General features: G+C 42.9%; 1 protein-coding gene across 1 annotated transcript; it reads right to left on the reverse strand.

Moving 5' to 3' along the window:
• Positions 1–13,276: 13,276 nt before the first annotated feature.
• LOC125245345 (tryptase-like) lies at positions 13,277–18,447 on the reverse strand. Its single transcript, XM_048155892.1, has 4 exons — positions 18,233–18,447; positions 17,888–18,156; positions 15,566–15,714; positions 13,277–14,744 (listed from the first exon to the last, which is right to left on the reverse strand). Exons 1-4 carry the CDS (start codon positions 18,436–18,438, stop codon positions 14,439–14,441), a joined length of 930 nt encoding a protein of 309 aa, XP_048011849.1. The 5' UTR covers positions 18,439–18,447; the 3' UTR covers positions 13,277–14,438.
• Between the last annotated feature and the right edge of the window lie 2,997 nt (positions 18,448–21,444).

The raw sequence follows: 21,444 nt of genomic DNA on the forward strand, positions 1-21,444 counted from the left end.
AACAGAACTCTTCTTAGCGACCATCGGGGCCAGCTGATAAATCAAACTTTTGCCGAATCCCGTTGGAAGGACGGCAAAGACATCTTTCCCATCGACAAATGCCTTGATCGCGGTCCTCTGTTCCTCTTTTAAAATTAATGCGCTGTCGATATCTTCTATAACGGACGCGATGGCGGAATCTACACATCTCAGTTCTTCAACAGCCATCATTGTTGTAAACTAATTGACCTTTCGCAAAGACTCGCCCCCCCTTAGTTACTGTTGCTTTGTCCGACAAGCCGTGGCGCTGTCACGCCACACAGAGTGGAAAATACATCGCGGAACAAAGAGGACACTGACAACACATCGACAGACGAGACAGAGCAGGTTACTTATGATATTAAACAAAGTCCCAGCTTTCAAACTGTGTAGTTATTAAAAAAATTCAAACAATAAAAACCGTTTTGTGGCTCTTTAATGTGTTGTGACCATGATCGTGACAGATTGCTGTAGCGCCTCAGCTCAAGAGGCTCGTTAACCGATCATCTCTTCCTACTAACGTTAGTCCATTTATAACATCAAATAAACATGAATGAACATGAGAATGAATGTTGTTTCAAACGCGGAAAGATGTCAATGTGCACAATTTTTCCAAGTTTAACTCCACCGATGTTAATCTTCTAACTCCTGACTGCTTTGTCGGACAACAAGGCGGATGCGGCGTTCTGGTTGGTTAGATCGCTTGTCAATCAAACTCCCCAAGCGCTCTTTGATGACGCGGGTGGTTACGTAACCGCAGATAGCCTGTCCATCATCGATTAAAGCCCGCCCTGGCAATTTGATTGGCTCGGCCTTCTGGGAGCCGAGCATAATTTCTCCACAATGGATCGAGTCCAGACCGAACTTCCCGTCCAAAAAATGTTGTGGGCGGGGTTCGGGCTGGCACCCAGGCTAGTTTTGTATTGTAGTGGTTAGGCTATTTTTCAGCGCCATATTATTTCCTTGAGCTCGTCAACTTGCAATCACTTAATCAAATGCAGTCACCTGTACCTCCTGTTAACTAAGGCAAACATGCCAGGAATATGTCAATTCTGATGGACAGAATAAGGTCTCTTAAGGATGGATGTGTTTTGCTTTTTGATGAAAGCTTTAATCGGAAGACCACAACAAAGCAAATGGGCATTCATTTAAGATTTTAGGACAATGATGCTGTCGTTACACGCTACTTCACTTCTGGATTCATGGGCCGCAGCAGAGGATATGGTGGAGGTCTTCCACAAGTCAACAGAGGGGTTGAATTACAAAGGTCTTGTACAGCTTTCAATGGATGGACCTAATGGTAATTTTAAATTTCAAGACCTTATACAAACTGAACTTGGACAAGAACTGTGTTACTAATTGTGGGTAGTTGTGGCCTACATATTTTACATGGGGTATCTGAAAAGGGTGCAGATGCCTCAAATTGGAATGTAGACCAGTTCTTAAGTAATGCTTATTGGCTACTGAAAGATTCCCCTGCCTGAAGAGAGGATTGTGCTAAAGCTGTCGGACAAACATCTCCTCTTATGCCTCTAAAATTCTGTAAAATAAGATGGGTAGAGAATGTCCCAGTTACAGAGGGAATGATCAATATATTGACGAACTTGAAGAAATATGTGAATGCAGTAGAGGCAGGCAAATTCCCTAACCCTGGAACTAAATCCTATACTACTGTCAAAGAAAGGTGCATAGACCCACTGTTGCCTGCAAAGGTTGCACCTTTCTTGAATCTATATCAAACAGACCGGCCTATGATTCCTTTTCTGGCTGCCTAGCAGCCTACCTGCCTACCCCGTTCTATAATAAGGCAAGAGAAAATGTGTACAAAACACTGGATTGTTGTCTCTTCTTCTAAAGCTCTCGCATGGAAATGCAACTGTGGAGCGAGGTTTTTCAAGCAATAAACAAATCGAGGTTGAAAACATGAAGGAAAGTGTGTGATCATTTGAGGTCAGTAAGGGGAATTGATAACTTTGTGGTAGATAAGGCCTTCAGTCTGCATCTTTGTCAAGACAGTGATACAACTTTCATCTCAAGGAACAGAAAAGACTTAAAGGAGCAAAAAAACTAAACATGAAAATGAAAACTCTCTTTGATGAGATTGATGAGCTGAAGAAAAAGAGAGCACGCCTCCAGGAGGATGCCTCAGCTATGGAGCAATCTGCTGATGACCTTGCATTAAAGGCAGAAAGTGTCGGCAATCTTACATTTATTGCTCAGTCTAACACAGTCTGCAAAAACTAAATGTGAAGAATGAACTTGATCACAAACAGAAAATCCTTGTGTTTAACCCCTGAAAACAATTAATTTCTGTAGAAATAGTTCAGAAAAATATCAGTCCATTTAACAAATAAAAGAAAACAAAAAGTAGCGTGAATGTGTTTAAGTTAGTTTTGTAATAAAACAACTGTGAATAAGTAAATAAAGTTTGAAAAACACTGTTTGTGGCTGTTTTTTGTCTGCTCAGTGCTCCATTCATTATAGGTCATGGAAATTCAGCTTTTTAGTTTGTGAAAGTCAAGGAAAAGTCAGGGAATTTGACATTTGGCTTAGAGTGGGAACCCTGTTTACATACAGTAAATATAATGAATTTAATAAAACATTTAAAGGTCCCGTTTTTCGTGTTTTTTTGAAGCTTTGATTGTGTTTATAGTGTGCAATAGAACATGTTCATGTTTCGCGTGTAAAAAAACACAGTATTTTTCACATAATTTACTTATCTATATACCGCTGTTTCCACTGTCATAAAAACGGGCTGATGACTTCCTTGTTCTATGAAGTCCCTCCTTCAGAAATACGTAACGAGTTCTGATTGTGCCAGCAGTTCCTGTGTTGTGATTCGACAGCAGCTTAGATCATCTTGCCCGGAAAGGTCACGCCTCTTACCATAACGTGTGCTGCACATAGTTTTACATGTGGATTATAATTTTCGGGAACCGAGTTAAACATAAATTGTAACCACTGATCTCTAAGTACAGCGTCCCTGGGAAGGCCAAACAAAGGTGATTGGACTGCGGGATGAAAATAACAGCGTTTCGATGACATGGCGACAAACACACTCTACAAACGCAACTCTTGCTCTTCTCCGTGGGAGTGCAACAAGACCACGCCCCCTTTTTTGTGTATTCCTTAAAACAGTCAAAAAACTTTTTTTAGTGACATCATTAAAGAAGGAAGTAGAGGGATGTAGTCCAAACTGGCCGTTCGATGTAGGCGACTTCTGTTAAATAAAATATCTCGCTTGGCATTGAACTTTGAGATTTAAAATTTTACAGATTTTATTTATACTCTAACAACAACATTACACACTAACTAAAGTTTGAAACATGGGATCATGAAGAACGGGACCTTTAAACGTGACATCTATGAAATATAGTGTATACAAAGAGAATTTCAATGCTGACAAGCCATGTTCAGTAACAACTTTTGGATTTGAAATAAAAATAAGTAAATGTTGTTTGTGTTAAACAGCCTCAGATCAGTTGCGCACTGCAAACCTGGCATCTGTGAAAGCACAACAGCACGTGCTGCTCCTGCATCATACTGCAAAGGCATGACGATGGTGCGTCTCAGCTCTCTGCCGCTGTCCTTCCTGCGTTGTTAACCAACGTTTCACAGTGGTGTAATGTAACGAAGTAATAATACTTCGTTACAGTACTTAAGTATTTTTTGAGAGAATCTGTACTTTACTTGAGTCTTTATATTTCTGTCAACTTTTACTTTTACTCCACTACATTTCCTAAATAAAATGTATACTTTTACTCCGATACATTTTCCCAAAGCATTTTCATTACTTACTACAAAATAAAGTCACAAGAACACAGACTGCAAGCAAGTGCTCACACAACCGCGGTTAATTTCATTTTCCGGGTTGCATCCATTGCTGGAGCGGCTGAGAATATGCGCTGTCATTATACAGTACGAGAGCGGCCTCTAGAGGCGAAATAAAAACTATTACTGATGCCTCGTATTGTTTGTTTTGACATGTGAAGTGAGGCTGCGCGCTGCACAGAGCAGGGCACTTCAAAAACGGATTTAAAACGAACAACAAAACGGTATGTTATACAGTGTACACTACAGTACGTTTTCATATCATTATAAAGTAATTAGTTAGATGCTGCATTAGTGGAGAACAGTAGTATGTTCTCCGTCGAGGCTAACATTAGTAGTACCTCAAGCGGTTAAAACAATGTGACAAAAATACCAACTGTTTAATGTCACGATTGTTACCATTCATTTGCATTAGTTTATATCCATTTGTTCGCTGTTATGCATTCGTTATCCAGCGAAGTTGCATATTTAAACTGTATCCTCATCATGCAGCGACAGAAACATTTATCAGAAATGCAAACTTTCGATTTGTTCTTTTTATTGGCACTGTAACATATTTTGATTAGATCATCATCAAGTTTTCTAAAATAGAGGCAAATAATGTGTGAAAGTATACATATATGTATAATTAATATATTAGTATTTTTTATATTTAAAAAATACAATAAACATTTAGCCATTTTTTAATTCAAAGAAACAAAATGTAAGAAAGAGTTAAAACTGAACATAATCATGCTGCTCAAACTGTGTATAGAACAATTTTTAAATATTTTTTGCTCCTTTTGTATTTTACATTTACTTGTACTTTTACTTTCAATACTTAAGTACGTTTAATATCAAAAAAATACTTTTCATACTTAAGTACAAAAAATATCACATACTTTAAAACTTTTACTCAAGGAACATTCTAAACAGTGACTTTGACTTCTACCAAAGTCATTTTCTGGTAAGATAATGTACTCGGTTACTAACGTAACCTCGGTTCCCTGAGATACGGAACGAGTACTGCGTATGGGGAAAAGTCTCCCTTTTTCCCCGTCACTGAAGCCTTTTTCAATAACGCAGTGTAACTGCACCGTCATTGGTTCACTCATAGATAAGTTGTTGAACCAATGGTGGCGCAGCATAGCTGCGCGGCCTATGGCGAGAAAGCGTGCAAACTTTCCCGCCGAAATGGGCGGGGTTAAGGGCTATATAAGCGGGCGTTTCGCCATAGGATTTCAGTGCCAATCGACTGAAGCGACGACACTGAAGCCGCAGCCTCGTGGCACGGCATGTAACGCAGTACTCGTTCCGTATCTCGGGGAACCGAGGTTACGTTAGTAACCGAGTACGTTCCCTTTCGATACTTCACTCGTACTGCGCATGGGGAACGAATTCAACCGCGCCGTGCCACGGCAGGGAACAACAAAACTTGTTTTGGATGCCGGAAGGGGACCAGGAAAACAAGCAAGAAGGCAAAGCCGAAATGAATCCTGTAACGGCGTGAGGCGGAACTCATAAGGGGCCGCCAATCACACTGAAAGAACCCGAGCTTGTAAGGTCGGGACATCAAGATGGTAGAACCTGGCAAAAGTGGACGGCGAAGACCAGCCGGCCGCCTCACAGATGTCTTTTATGGAAACTCCGTTGGACCAAGCCCATGAGGAAGCCATTCCCCTAGTGGAATGAGCTCTAACTCCTATGTGGCATTCAGCACCCAGAGAGGAGTAACACAGATTAATGGCGTCGACTATCCAACGTGAGAGACGTTGTTTTGAGACCGGAGACCCCCTGGTGCGGCCACCAAAACAAACAAAGAGCTGATCCGACTGCCTGAAAGGCTGAGATCGCTCCACATAGGTCCTCAATGTCCTGACAGGGCAGAGTAATTCCAGCTCTTGTTCATCCATAGAGGAAGGAAGAGCGGAAAGTGAGATGACCTGCGCTCTAAACGGGGTTGAGAGCACTTTGGGAACGTAGCCATGCCTGGGTTTCAGAATGACCTTAGAATCATTAGGTCCGAATTCGAGGCATGCAGGGCTCACAGAGAGGGCCTGCAAATCGCCAACACGCTTGACCGATGCTAGTGCAAGTAGCAGAGCGGTTTTTAGCGTCAGGGACCTGAGGTCAGCTGAATGCAGCGGCTCAAAGGGGTTACCTTTTAGGGCTCTGAGGACCAGAGAAAGGTCCCAAGTGGGCACAGTAAGGGGACGAGGTGGATTTAATCACCTAGAACCCCTTAAGAAACGGACTACAAGGCCGTTTCGACCCACTGATTGGCCGGCAATAGGAGCATGGAACGCTGCGATGGCTGCCACGTAAACTTTAAGCGTTGAAGGGGTGCGCCCCATATCCAAACGCTCTTGGAGGAAAGACAGTATGAAGGATACATCACTCTCCACAGGGTCTATGTTGCGTGAGGAACACCAATCAACAAAGACCGACCATTTTTGAGCGTAGAGGCGTCTCGTGGACGGGGCTCTCGCCTGAGAAATGGTATTTAGGACATCCCCGGGGAGGCTGGTCGGCTCCCATCGAGGGACCAGAGGTGCAGAGCCCAAAGCTCCGGCTGTGGGTGCCAGATCGTTCTGTTTGCCTGAGAGAGGAGGTCCCGTCTCAGGGGAATCGGCCACGGGGCTCTCAGGGAATGCTTGAACAGCTCCGAGGATCAAACCTGGTTCCTCCAGAGCGGGGCTACCAGAAGGACTCTGTGTTGGTCTTCTCTGATGCGCCTGATGACCTGGGGGATCAGTGCGATCGGAGGAAAGGCATAAAGGAGTGTGCTGGGCCATGCGTGGGCCAGAGCATCGACCTCCTTCGAGAAAAATGTTGGGCAGTGAGAGTTGTCTTCTGAGGCGAAGAGGTCTATGTCCGCTTTCCCAAAGAACTCCCTAATCGTGAGAACCGTCTGGGGGTGGAGCATCCAGTTGCTCCGTGACAACATGTCCGCACCCAGGTTGGTCTTGCCCGGAATATGAGTCGCTCTGAGCGACTGAAGTCTCGGCGGAGCCCATATCAGAAGGCGTTTCGCCAGAGCGCACAAGCGGCTGGACGAGAGACCTCCCTGATGGTTTATGTACGACACCACTGTCATGCTGTCCGATTGGACTAAGACATGGCGTCCTGTCAAGTGAGCCTGAAAGGATTGAAGGGCTTTCATCACTGCTAGCATCTCTAGACAGTTGATATGTAGATGGCTTTCCTTGTGACTCCACGAGCCGAAGGCCGGTCTGCCCTCGCACACAGCTACCCAACCCGAGTTGGAGGCGTCCGTTGAGAGCACCGTCCTTCATGAGACCGCCTGCAGGGGTACTCCAAGACTGAACCAGGCAGGGTAAATCAAGGTTTCAGGGCTAGAAGACAGGCCCAATTGACCTTGAGACATAAGCGGCCGTGCCGCCAGGCGTTTGGAGGAACCCGGAACTTCAACCAGTACTGCAGAGGCCGCATCCAAAGAAGGCCGAGCTGCAGCACCGGGGAGGCGGAAGCCATCAAACCTAGCAACCTCTGGAAAAGCTTCAGAGGGAGATAGGCTTTGTTCTTGACTGAGGCCGCGAGCTGCTGAATCACCAGAGCGCGTTCTGACGAGACTACTGCCGTCATACGGACTGAGTCGAAGATTGCCCCCAGAAACGAAATTTGCTGGCTGGGGCACAGCGAGCTCTTGGCTAAGTTGACCCTGAGACCCAGGCATTGCAGATGGCTTAGGAGCACGGATCTGTGGTGTTCCAGCTCGGCTCGCGAACGGGCTAGGATGAGCCAGTCGTCGAGATAATTTAGAACCCGGATTCCCATTTGTCTCAGAGGGGAAAGCGCCGCGTTCATGCACTTGGTGAAAGTGCGAGGAACCAGAGACAAGTATATTGGTATATTGGACTGTATATTGGTACGCCACCCCCTCGAATGCGAATCTCAAGAATCGTCTGTGATGGGGGGCTATCTGGATGTGAAAATACGCATCCTTCAGGTCCAGCGAGCAGAACCAGTCCTCGGGGCAAATGTGCACGAGGATCTGCTTCAGCGTCAGCATTTTGAACTTCCGTCTCATGAGGGAGCGATTCAAAAGTCTGAGATCTAGGATGGGTCTGAGACCGCCATCCTTCTTGGGGACCAGAAAGTAGCGGCTGTAAAAGCCTGACTCGCGCTCCGCAGGGGAAACTATTTCCACAGCTCCCTTTCTTAGCAACGTCATAACCTCGGCACGGAGGACGTGAGCGTCGTCCGGGTTCACTGAGGTTTGAAGCACCTCGCTGAAGCGAGGGGGCCGTCGTGCAAATTGGAGCGTGTAGCCCTGAGTTACGATCCCCAGGATCCATTCTGACACACCGGGGATGGCTTGCCAAGCCTCGGCCCGAGTGACAAGGGGTTGAATGACATCGGATGGCAAGCCGCCGGAGAGGGGGCCGCACACCAAGAGAGGTGGAAGAGGAAATTTGCTCTCTTTTTGATGAAGTAAAATAGTGTTCGCCGTGAAAACGGCGTTTTGAGTGGGCGCAACAGTTGTGGGCCCAGCTACAACATGAAGCATGTTTCCCACGCCCGGAATTAAACGAGGCGGAGGGGAAACTGCACGTAGGAGCTTCTGGGGTGGTTCGGTCGCAACGAGACAATCCCCCATCCTCTTCCTTTTTGAAAAATCAGGACGTCTTCGGAGTCACCGGGTCCAGCACAATCTTGGGCCGGGGTCCCTGGCGTCTCGGGAAGGGAGGGCGCTTTGCAGGGCGTGAGCGCTGGCGGTGCTCCTTAGGCGGCGCTGCCTGGGCGGCAGGTGGCGTTGGCTTGTTCTGCTGAACCGGCGCAATCAGTCCAGTCCAGCCAGAGTAGATGTGGTCCGGCAGGGCTTGGAAGGAAGGGCCCTCTTCGTCTTCCATCCCACAGCCGCGGGAGGACAGAGGTGAGCAGCCACCGCTTCATCCAGGGGTGGCAGATGCTCGTATCCCTTCTCCTCGGCGCCGTCAACGGCGGTGAGGGCAGAGCGATGCGTCATGTGGAGGCGGGCGGAGTACGGAGCGCGCCACGATTTTGTGAGCTCCTCGTGGACCTCGGGGAAGAAAGGAGCTGAGCGCTGGCGAGGCGGCTGCGAGATGGCTCCTCTGGAGGGGCCCACTCGAGGTCCAGCTCTTCCACGGGCTCTGGACAGGATGCAGAAGAGATCGGCATCCATGCCTTGGCCGTGCTCTATGGGCTCCAAAGGAGGTGGGGGAGCGGGATCTTCCGGCTCGCCAGCCCAACCTTCTGCTTCGGAGGCAGCGAGGGACATAGAGTCATCCTGTTCGTCGTCCGATCCTCCAAACTAGACGAGGTCGCTTGCTGCTCGGGTCGGGAGAACAAGACGGGAGAATGTTCCCTTGGAGGAGAGGGCAAGGCACGCGGGGGCTGGGCCGGCGTGAGCTCGCCAAACTCCGGGCGCTGGGTCGCTCTACCCCGCTGTCTCTTCCTTGCCGGCTCGCGGGAGGAAGAAGATGGGAGGGCGCGAGCGGCGAGATCGCCCTCTGTGAAGAAGGCGACCCGCGAGCGCAGGGAACCGAGACTCATGCTCTCGCAGTGTGGGCATGAGGCTCCAGCAAGCACGCCGTCAGCGTGGGACTTGCCCAGGCAAGCGACGCACTCGCTGTGACCATCGTTGTCGTGCAGAGGGGCTCTGCACGTGCCACATGAGTGGCGCGGCATTTGTATCAACGCCGCCGCCGTGATAACGGCGATTGGGGGGCTCTTTTTAGAGCGGCGAGGGCCGCGGAAGCTCAGATGGAGCGGTGAAAACCGCTGTTTATGCTCTTTTAGAGCGGCAATAAGCCGCGGAGAAGCTCTCAGGAAGGCGCGCCGGATGGCGGCAGGAGACACGCTAGGAAGCGGCCGGAAGTGGGAGGCGGCGACTCGAGGACGGCGCTGCGGGCTGCAGTCAGCGAGGGCGCCGGCGCTGTCTCCGACCGGCGAGTCCAGCTGAGTCCGCTGTGGGAGCCTCTTCTGACAGCGGCGAGAGCTTCTTGAAGGCGGCGAGCTTCTTCGGCTTCAGGCGGAGATCAGCGAAGAGAAGTAGAAGTCGTCGCTGAAGGAGAAAGCACTGAAATCCTATGGCGAAACGCCTGCTTATATAGTCCTTAACCCCGCCCATTTAGGCGGGAATATTCACGCACTTTGTTGCCATAGGCCACGCAGCTATGCCGCGCCACCATTGGTTCAACAACTTGTCTATGAGTGAACCAATGACAGTGCAGTTACACTGCGTTATTGAAAAAGGCTTCAGTGACGGGGAAAAAGGGAGACTTTTCCCCATACGCAGTACGAGTGAAGTATCGAAAGGGAACTATACTTTTACTCAAGTATGAGTACTTTTATACACCACTGACGTTTTATTTTGACAAAAATATCCAAAGCTTAAAACCTAAAGAATTAACTACGTGCAGATGCGTTGCAATGATTTAACATGAAGAGGATTATCTGTCTGGCATATTCGCTCGCTCTAACATTAACCTCATTAAATGTTCACTATTAGGCGCATATTCAAGGGCAAATTCCAAACGGCACTTTGAGAAAAGGACGCCATTAGTGTTTCAAACGAAAGTGAACAACTGAATCCCTTTACTAAGGGCCTATTAGTGAAGGGTACATGCAATGGTCACTGAGAGGAAGTAATCTTAGCATTTATGGTCATGTGACCCAGCGAATACTGCAATATCGTAATACCACGCCATTGACAAGCCAACCGCAGAGGACTGCAAAAACTGCAGCAACCGCAATATTTGCATATTTTTTTATTTTTTGAAAGGTTATGTCCTTCTTGTTTTACACTTCATGCATATGTACGAAATATTAAATAACTTAATAATGATAGCATAATGTGTACCATGGTGATTTGTACAGAGGCTCTGTAGATTGGTACTAAACAAGCCTAAACAGATAGTGAATGTGAGAGAGATCGAGCACATGTGAGCGCATGCAATTGCATGTGATTACTTGCGTCTGTCCTTCAGGCCATTTAACTTCAAAGTTAAAATGATTTCAACAGTTATTGAATGGTTATTGAACATGACCATTAGAAAATATATATATATATATATATATATATATATATATATATATATATATATATTTTATGCGGTAAAACCACATATCCCACGCATGAGCATGAGCAAAAATACTGCAAGGGAAATTCTTTAACTGCTACAGCCCTACAAAATATATCATAAAGACAACAAAGTCATAGAAATTAATATTATTTCATGTAATTATTGTTAATGTTTATTATGTTAATTTTTCATATGAAACAAAATTGCACCATCCCGTAAATAACTGGACAAAACATACGAGTATGCCAATCTCCTCTCGCAAAGGCCTCGGAGACTCCCAACTGTCACTGGCCTGAGGTTGTAGGCTTAACGTTACAGTAGGTGTGCTGCTTCCAAGTCCTGCGAATGCCACAGGATAGTTGATTCTAAGATGTGATCTAAGATTAGTGGTATTTCCTCAAGAAACTGATATTTTCTGCTACAAATACGGTATATTGCCTCATCCAATATTTCACAGACCTTGAAAATCTGTGCAACGGCAAAATCCAGCCAATTGTCCTGTAGTTTTACATTCAAGGAACTTCCTCAGGACTCAGTGTCTAACTCAGTGTTTCCCAACCTCTGTGCTGCAGTACACTAGTGTGCCATTATTAAATTATCAGCCCAGGTCTGCTGTCCAAAGCAAACAGACCTGGGGGCTACAGGCTGGAGCCCTGCATTTAAGCCTGAGCGGGTTTTGACTCATTTATGCCTCAGGGCCGGGCTAGGGCCTTTCTACAGGCAGTTTCACAATTTCTCAGAGGGGAAGGACTAGACACTGAGCAGCATAATGCTTAGGTCAGACCAGTTTGTTTTTTGTTCAGGTCATTAAACTGGCAAAACACATTGTGACAGTTCATGGATGACTGCGGCTTGCTATGCTGCATATACCGCTCCACAGCATATGATGCAGATGTCAAAAGACTAAAGCACTTGATCTGGCTAAAGGAAGCAGTTAAAATGTATTTGTTGACATATTTGTTTCTTAAAGTTAAATCCTAACTGTTTTTTCGCCATGTTTTCACTTTATTACAGGCTGCCAGAAAGAATCAGTCTCTACTGTTGTTGCTGTTCCTTTTTGATCCTTCTTCTCCTGGAGTTCTATTTATAGTGTTATTAAAGTTAAATCGTGTCTGTTCATTATATCAGAGACAGTTATACACAACCAATTAAGATATTTTTCACTCAATTATGTACGTCTCTGTTTGATATTAGGATGACAAACGGTTTACAAGGTACTTTTGTTTTTTTGCTGGTCTGCCTCAGTGGTCTAACAGCGCTCATCCGTGTCAAAATGACTGAGATGGCCAATCAAATCAAAGCAGGCGGGTTTACCGTTCACTGATGCAGAGCACGTATTCCACCAGTTTAGCGTTGAAGAGAGCGAGGTGAGATGAAGTTGCTAATCATTTCAGCCAACTGTTTTACAATAGAAATGTTAAATGACCTACATCTATATCTAGAGATGTAAACTCTTCGATTTTTTTCAAATATGGCCATTTTGAGGGATGAAAGTTGCATGTGTTCTGTAACAAAGGGGGCAGCGCGATCTCAGAGAAAGCATCAATGAAAGCAGCGCATATTGTGTAATGTGAAGACATTATGAATTTGAGCAGGTTTGGCATACATAAATTATAAGGCCGTGTGTCCACCTAAGCGTTTTTTCCAGCTGCTAGCGTACTTTTTCAATTGTTTTCAATGGGAGCGCCGCGTTTTTAAACGCCAGGAGCATAACGAGGTGCTGAGCGTGTTTTTTACGCTCAAGCGCTGAGAGCTGGGCGTTTTTTACTGGTCGCCTCGAGTTGAAGAATGTTCAACTTTGAGTAAAACGCTGCGCTCATCACTGTCACTTTTTAACCAGCCGTCCAATCAGAGTGCAGGAGGGGCGGGACAAATACTACACCGGCCAACTGTCACAACATTCTTGCTGTACAACGACATTAACAAGCAGAGAATGGAATAAAATTGATGAGAAATTAATATTGCTGGTCTCCGAAAATACATAGCAAGTAATTTCACATTGTGTCAACATTTTAAGAAACAAATTACCTGCAAAATCAGTTATAAGTAACAGTGCCGCGGATATTCCGTATCATAGCAACAAGCGTCTCAACGGAAAAAAACGCTGCGCAGAAGCGCTCACAGACGGGCATTTTAAGCAGAGCGCCTAGCGTTTTCAGCTGGCTAAAAATGCTCTGGTGGACACACGGCCTAAAGGTCCTAGAAAGGCCATGCAGAGCGGCCGGGATTTACAGCTTTGCACCTCCACACATCGGCCTGAGAGCATTCGCGATCAGATGTCGACCTCTTGACATTTTCCCAATTAGCAAACGCTCTCCGAGCTACATCCTAGCGATGGAACTTTGTACATCTGCTGTCCATATCTATCTTTGCCTTTCTTTCTTATAATATTTCTTTCTTTCTTCAAATATATCTTTCTTTCTTTCTTTTTTCTAATTGTAGAACATTGATTATATGTTCTTAGCTATAACTTAATCACATTTACCTCACAGGTATCCTTAGTTATGTCTCAGTATCAGCCCCGAATGTGTACGATAGTTGATCGTCTGAAACTACATACAGTTCTCCAGTAAAGTATTAATGTCATTCATAACTGATTATGTGTCCATCGTTCATCATGGTGTCAGAAGATGGTTCGTGGAAAGGAGAAAGGCCTTTAAAGAAAGTCAAGTTTCATCAAAAACACTTGAAAGGAGAAAGTTTCGCTTACCTTGTTAGAAATGGCAGAAGGCTTCCGAAGACCTGAACCATTAGTGTTTGATGGCAACATTTCTGAAGCTTTGTTCACGAAAATAAAAAATGGAGTGGAATTAAACTTATCGAAGAACACCAGGCTCATAGCCTATGGAGGTGAGGAGATACCCTCAGCAGGCTTTACTACTTTCACCTGCCACTCGTCAGAAAGAGCATATAACCTCTCATTCTACGTGGTAAAAAGAAATGTACAACCATTGATAGGTCTACCAGAATGTTTACAAATGAAACTGTCTGTTTTGTTCAATAAAGAAATTCATCACAAAAGATGAAGTTTCAAGCTTTGCATGCCAAATTTATTCTGAATATCCAGACCTTTTCAAGGACGAGATTAGAAAACTTCTAGTAACATATTCAATGAAACTGGAGACCAACAGTTGTAAAACCTGTACGCAAAATCCCAGCAGCCATGCAGGGTAGGGTTGAAGCAGAATTACAAAGAATGGTCCATATGGGAGTTCTTTGTCTCAGAGCCCACTGAACGGGTATCATCGATGGTGGCAACCCACAAGAAGAGACCTGGGCCGGCTAAACGAACGGCGTCAGAGCACAGTTTGGAGCGATCACACTAGTCAAACGAACCGGGCTTTGAGGTCAAACGTGCTCAGGCATGGTTCAGAGCGCCTAAAATCAATAGCTGTCTATCTTTACTGTTTATGCAAACAACCTGAATCTCAGACAGTAAAAATGATAACAATTAAACTGCTAATTTTTCACATTTCTCATATTATGAGAGCATACACAGTACACTTCATCATTTCATCAAAGAACCCTGAGAGTTTCTGTTCAATCAATCTTTAGGAAGAGAGAAAGAGGGAGAAGGTGAATAATGGAAAATGTGAGAGAAAGGCAAAATAAGAGGAGGTTGGGTACACTTCTGAAGTTGGAGTTGGATGTAGGCTTTTCAGTGTTGAATTCAACAAATCCAGGTGGGTTGCTGCTCATGTAAGACTTGATCCAGTTCTGGTACTGAGAGACTCTGGAGTACACAACGGGATATTTGGGTTGAGCACATCCTTTACCAAAACTCACAATGCCGGATTGAATCCACAGAGAGTCTTTCTTACTGACCATTGGACCTCCAGAGTCTCCCTGTATTCACAAACATTCAGCATTTATATATCTGACCATATATAGTGAACAACTGTTATAGACATAAGTATAGTTAAGACATGTTGATAACATTTAGAGACTGTCTTAAGAACTAGTTTGACTTAAGGCAAGCTCACACTACACGACTTTTAGCTGGATTTTGCTGTCGCAGACAGATTTCCAAGTTCTGTGACATAAAGCCCGGATCGACAAATTGGTTCTCATTGTGTTAGCCAATGCTTGTTCAGTATGAGCAGGTCAGTGATGTGATCTGAGGATTTTTCTTTTTTGTCTTTTTTCCTGCACATATGACTTTCACAACGAGCATGAGCATCTCTCTAAATTCTCACACGAATTAATATGAGAAAACATTTTTTCATTATCTTGTAGATCTTGTAGTTTGTGCATCTTGTCAGTGTTGTGTTGTGTAGTATGATGCTGCTAATACAAGATGAGAAAGAAAACTTTATGTTGTGTGAGCACCTTGGCGAGTGTATAGTAGTCCTGTAGTGTGAGCTTGCCCTATATCTAGCAAGTGGTAATCAGCCTTACTTTTTGTATTCAAATTAGACCTATGTTTTTAAGTAAATTACTTCACAGAAAAGTTATGAACAGTCTTGCAGAAAAATATTAGTAGTTTATGCAACCGGCCACAGGTGTAGTATGAAAAGCAGTCATACGAGTTCATGATCGGTGAAGTAAACACTTTGCTTACATAACAACTAGGTTGGCAGTGTAAAGTTTGCAGGTGACCAAAATTGGTAGTGTTTTGTAAATTAATTTGGATTAAAAAGTGCTAAAATGAAAAACTGGTGTCTCACCTGACATGAACCTTTTCCTCCCTGATTTAACAATCCAGCACAAATCATATTGCTTGTGATGCTTATGTTGATCCCTTCATAAGCATTATCACAGTCAGTGTTGTTCACAATGGGTATCATCACCTCCTGCAGTGTATCAGGAATCTGGCCTGTGACAGATCAGAGGACACATTTTATGGCTTTGAAAAAGATTTCTAGGTAAATTGTTGAGGTTTACACACTGTAAAACCTGATAAGTTACAGTAACTCAAACCATTTGAGGACACAGTTTGCCTTAAACCATTAAAGTTTTAAAGGTGCCATCGAATGAAAAATTGAATTTACCTTGGCATAGTTGAATAACAAGGGTTCAGTACATGGAAATGACATACAGTGAGTCTCAAACTCCATTGTTTCCTCCTTATATAAATCTCATTTGTTTAAAAGACCTCCGAAGAACAGGTGAATCTCAACATAACACCGACTGTTACGTAACAGTCGGGATCATTAATATGTACGCCCCCAATATTTGCATATGCCAGCCCATGTTCAAGGCATTACACAAGGGCAGCCCATATTAACATCTGGATCTGCACAGCTGAATCATCAGACTAGGTAAGCAAGCAAGAACAATAGTGAAAAATGGCAGATGGAGCAATAATAACTGACATGATCCATGATAACATGATATTTGTAAATTGTCTTTCTAAATGTTTCGTTAGCATGTTGCTAATGTACTGTTAAATGTGGTTAAAGTTACCATTGTTTCTTACTGTATTCACAGAGACAAGACTGTCGTTATTTTCATTTTTAAACACTTGCAGTCTGTATAATTCATAAACACAACTTCATTCTTTATAAATCTCTCCAACAGTGTAGCATTAGCCACTAGCCACGGAGGACAGCCTCAAACTCATTCAGAATCAAATGTAAACAATCCAAATAAACACTGTACTTACACGATTAGACATGCTGCATGACGAGCACTTTGTAAAGATCCATTTTGAGGGTTATATTAGCTGTGTGAACTTTGTTTATGCAACGTATTATAGAGTCGGGAACTCAGGGGCGGGGAGCACGAGAATTTAAAGGGGAAGCATGCTGAATCGGCGCATATTTAATGATGTCCCAAAATAGGCAGTTAAAAAAAATTAATTTAAAAAAATCTATGCAGTATTTTGAGCTGAAACTTTACAGACACATTCAGGGTGTTACTCCCCTCGAGTTGAATCAAAGGCTCAGGTCGTTCTTGATTTTAAAAGACATTTATTCGGACACGAGTCTTCAACATGTCTTGTTCATTCTACTCTTGCAGCCCTTTAAAGTCCCAACAATGCCATCAGAACTACGAAAGGAAATACGTAAAACTTAAATTAACCCTCTAAAAGTGGTGTTTTACACATAATAATAAACGAAAAATACATACAAAACAAATAAATAAAGTGCACATTCAACACGTAAGAAAATACACTTAATTGACTAATTATATATTAACATACGGTCACATAACACACGTTCACATACAGCAAAGCAATTAACACGATAAAACACATACCTCATTGGCCTCTCTAACTCAAGAGGAATAAACTTGGAGGGTTACAGTTTCTTCTTCTTAAACAAAAAGACAATATAACTTCTTAGCACTTCTTGCAAGCGTAACTCTTGCAGACACGTCATGAGTGCAGCACCTCGTGTGGCTCTTCATGTAGTGCACCGCAAAAAATATGCTGATAGCAGCAATTAAATAATTCCCTAGCGGAACAAAAAGGAAATAGGTTCCCCACCTTTTCTATTGTTTTTAGCTGAATAATATGAAATGAATTGACATGTATTAACAAAAATTATATTGCTTTTTTATTCTAATAATTATTCTGAAGATTTTAACTATTTATTGACCTTTTAACTATGAAGCGCATATTATGAACTGAAATATATGAGAGTTGCCTCTGACGGCAGCTACACAGGGGACACCTTAGACTTATATTACATCTTGTGAAAAAGCATTCTAGGGCACCTTTAAAAATAATGCATATGAGTTTACAATACTCATATTTATTAAGTTAAAGTCACTTATGTTTTTGTGTTGGTTTAGTCAATCATTAAACTCAACTTAAAGATTTTATTCCACACATTCAGTTTGAGTTCAGGTAACAAATCTAAATAAATCTTAACAACTATATAGCTATTTCAGTGGTTTGAGGAAACCAGTAGCCTTAAATGGTTTAAGTTCATCAAACTCAAGGTAATAAAGGTACGTAAGACTAAGCAAAACTAACATTGGTGCAAAGCAATGATGACACAATTGTTTGTATCTGGTTAATTGCCAAGCGAATGTTTCCTCACCTCCATATTGTAGCCTGCCCCATCCAGTGACCCAACTCTCTGTACCTGCAGAAAATACACTTCCAGCCGCCGCCAGACAGACCGGCTTAATGTAATCAGAGAAATTCACAGAAGAGGAGAGCTGGATCAGCGCTATGTCACTGTCAAAAGTAGAACTGTTATAGTTAGGATGTCTGATGATTCGACTCGCTGTCCTGGATGTCTCTTTAGGGTTTGAGCCGGATTGGTTCAGACGCCCGAAGTACATCAGTGTGTCAGACACACCAAAACTGTTAACAGAGAAAGTCTGCTTTAATCGCACTTATCAATCTACAAATGTATCTTGAGCTTTATTTAACTTCATACTTCTGAAAGCAGTGAGCTGCAGATAAAACCCAGTCTTTGGTGATCAGAGTCCCGCCGCAGTTATGGCCAAAGCCGATGACATGAATGCTGACTTGCCACGGCCAAGACCCTGCCGTCGCATTCTTGCCTCCAACAATCCTGTCACTGAGAGGGGCTCGACCACACACTGATGAGAGAAAGAAGATATGAGATTTCCCAGCTAACATGCCTCACAGACATGCCTCACTTTCTGTGTGAAACAAGATATGACAACTTACCATCTAACTGGCTGAGGGAACCTGTGTGTTCAGACAAAGGCAAAGTAAGTAGACAGTCATGCAGGCAGGGCTGATGAACTGGTTTCTGTCACCCACAATCACTGTTTCACCTTTACATGAGCACTGGCACATGAAGAAAGAAAGTTAAAAATGTAGCTATATTTAAACAACTTGCATAATCTGTATGTATTGAGAGTTACTGAATATAAAATAGTGTGCGTTTTTCAAACAATGTGCGAGTAGTTTGATCAAGTATTTTATAACATATTACAAGTGTTACGTCCAGGTAGTTGTGTGCCTCTGTGTTTTCTTTCTCTCCCTCACTCTGTCTTTTTTCTTAGGAATGTTTTTGCAGCTAATATAATAATATTTAATAACAGTAGTCATAATAAGCATATTTCCACTATGTGCCTCATAGTATCGTCAACTCACTCATCAGACTCCTTGGTAATCCTCAGCAAACTTCGACATTCAGTTGGACCGACTCCTTTAAAGGTGCTAAAGAGGATGTTTTGTTTTATACATTTTTGCAACATTACTTGAAACTGTCTTTACTAACTGATAAAAGACTATTTATTAGGTGCACTGAAAGTAATAATATTAATATACATCATCTGTGCACGAGGTAGGGCCTTAAAAACGCGTAAACGATTGGCCCTCTGGCTTGTCAATCACTGCCATGACGATCCATGTGAGAGACGAGCGCGGCTGCGCGCTCCAGTAACTTTCCACACTCCACAGGCGCCGCATGCAATGTTTTTGTCAGGAGACAGGAGTAACAACTGCAGATTATGAGTTACCTGCGGTGAGTCCGACATAATCAATCCAAAAAACACGACACAGCGAATGCCGGTGGTAAACACTCGTGTTCCAATACTCGTGCACGAGTTTTGGGAGGCGTTCCTTTGAAATGAGCTGTAAAGGAGGGTGGTTGTTCTTACGCATGCGCTCATTTCAAAAACTCAGTAACAGTCTTTGGATTCTCAGTCGACGAAAAAATCCTCTCTATCACCTTTAATTCTTTTTGAGTCGGACATGCTACTTCGGCTGTGCGTCTTGCGTCATCAACCCGGAGCTAAATTTCGATTCAGTTCAATTAGTGAGCCGACTTGACCGGTTACTTCCTGAGAACCAGCTCAAAAGAACAATTCGTTCAAGAATCAAACATCACTGCTACCTACAACTTTTTTTTGTTACTAAAGTCTTTGGTGTGTTATTTGTAGAAGCTACTTAGAGTTCTTCCTTTAATTATAGTGGTATCTTGATCTGCCTTGTTCCTGATTATTCTTGCCTCCTCTCTTGATCTTGCCTGGTCCTTGCTCTGTTCTCCTCCAGTCATTGTGCTTCATCCCAGCCTGCTGTTTGAATGGGTTCAACTCCTCACCATATCTTGAGTTATCTGCTGTTTTGTTAATAAACCCAGTGAACACTCATTCTGCATGTTGAGTCGTCCCTCACAGATCCAGGGTTAAATGTTGAACTTGAGTTAGTCTGGGTTTGTTTTTGTTCTTTTCTTTTCTTTGGTACCACTTTCATCCTTTTTCCTCCTGTGGGCTTATTATTTAGTTGTATTGCATTTATACATTTGTATAGCCTATATTTTTCTTTTTTTCCCTTTTATTATTAGTATTGTTATATGTTGTTTTCATTAATTGTAAAATATACTACATTTACTGGCACTTTTGTATAGCATATTGTCTCTTGCCAGCATCATTACAGCACATATGATCACAATCTCAGTGTTACCTCTTCTCACCCTAGACCAAAATTAGGATGAGAGATCAAAATTAGGATGTTGTATTACAGTATATATATACATACATTATAGTTTATTATAAGTATTTTGCTTCATAAAAGTTTAGACACTATTCATTTCTTTTTTATTATTATTACTGTTATTTTTCACATTTTAGAATAATTTTAAAGTCATCAAATCTATATCTAAACTAATACTATGGGGTTTATGTAGTGACCAAAATATAAAAAAACAAAACAAAACTATCTTGTAGCTTCTTCAAAGTCACTCAACTGCATCTGATTCTTGAGATCCTGGAATTTACATGAATTAAACCCATCCATTAAAATACATAAATTATGCATTTCATACAATACAAATTCATACAAATGCAGAACTTGTGTTCATCTAGAACTAATTTCAAGCATTTAACCAAAGTCTTCAGGTCCAAAGGTTTTTTATAATCATAAGAAACAAATTGTCAAGTGTGTTTATATAGTCAGGAATTCAATGTTTTGTCAGTTAATAAAATATTGAAACAAACATTGTTAAATGTACATCTTTGTTATGTCACTTTTGTAAGATCTTACCTGCTATGTAGAGAAGTATGATTCCAGCAACACTCAAAGCGGTGTTAAACTTCATAATTATTATTTTATCTGTGATCTGACTGCTGTTTCCTCGACTGTCAGCTTTCTAATGGAAAGGAAATTGAGTACCACTGCATTTATCAAGAGTCCTCTGCTCCACCCCACTGCTACGCTCATCTCTGACTCAGAGTTTGTCCAAAAAAACAAATTTGATCAAAGGATCATAACTACACGTTCACATGGCTACACACTGTTAAGACAGCTCTGCACACCCACGGGCCTGATAACCTGAACCCTTTTAACACAAGAATCTTTAAAATGATTGATAGTTCTGGAATGTGACAAACAGTTAGTTTACGAAACGGGACGAGACACTAGACTGGATTTATGAGAACAAGACAAGATTTTTGCACAGTATTTTTAAAAAATCCTCAATAACAAAATTCCTGTCTGAAAAAAATAGTCTGCAGGTGCATTTTGACAATCACTGTTACGTGTCTATGTTGCAGTAGCGACGAAGCGTAAGCGGATATCCACAAAGATGGGTTTTTAATGAATGAACACAGAACTGAAGCAAACATACACACTGTACAACATTCAGAAGAGACAAGGGCTGCGTCCGAAACCGCC

The sequence above is a fragment of the Megalobrama amblycephala genome, linkage group LG14 (assembly GCF_018812025.1).
Source record: "Megalobrama amblycephala isolate DHTTF-2021 linkage group LG14, ASM1881202v1, whole genome shotgun sequence".
NCBI classification, from domain to species: domain Eukaryota; kingdom Metazoa; phylum Chordata; class Actinopteri; order Cypriniformes; family Xenocyprididae; genus Megalobrama; species Megalobrama amblycephala.

Coding starts and splice junctions, on each gene's coding strand:
- LOC125245345 (XM_048155892.1), bottom strand. CDS start 18,438: ATGTTAGCTGGGAAATCTCATATCTTCTTTCTCTCATCAGTGTGTGGT. Junction 18,157..18,232: donor GCAGCTCACTGCTTTCAGAA/GTATGAAGTTAA, acceptor CTCTGTTAACAG/TTTTGGTGTGTCTGACACAC. Junction 14,745..15,565: donor GAGGAAAAGGTTCATGTCAG/GTGAGACACCAG, acceptor TTGTGAATACAG/GGAGACTCTGGAGGTCCAAT.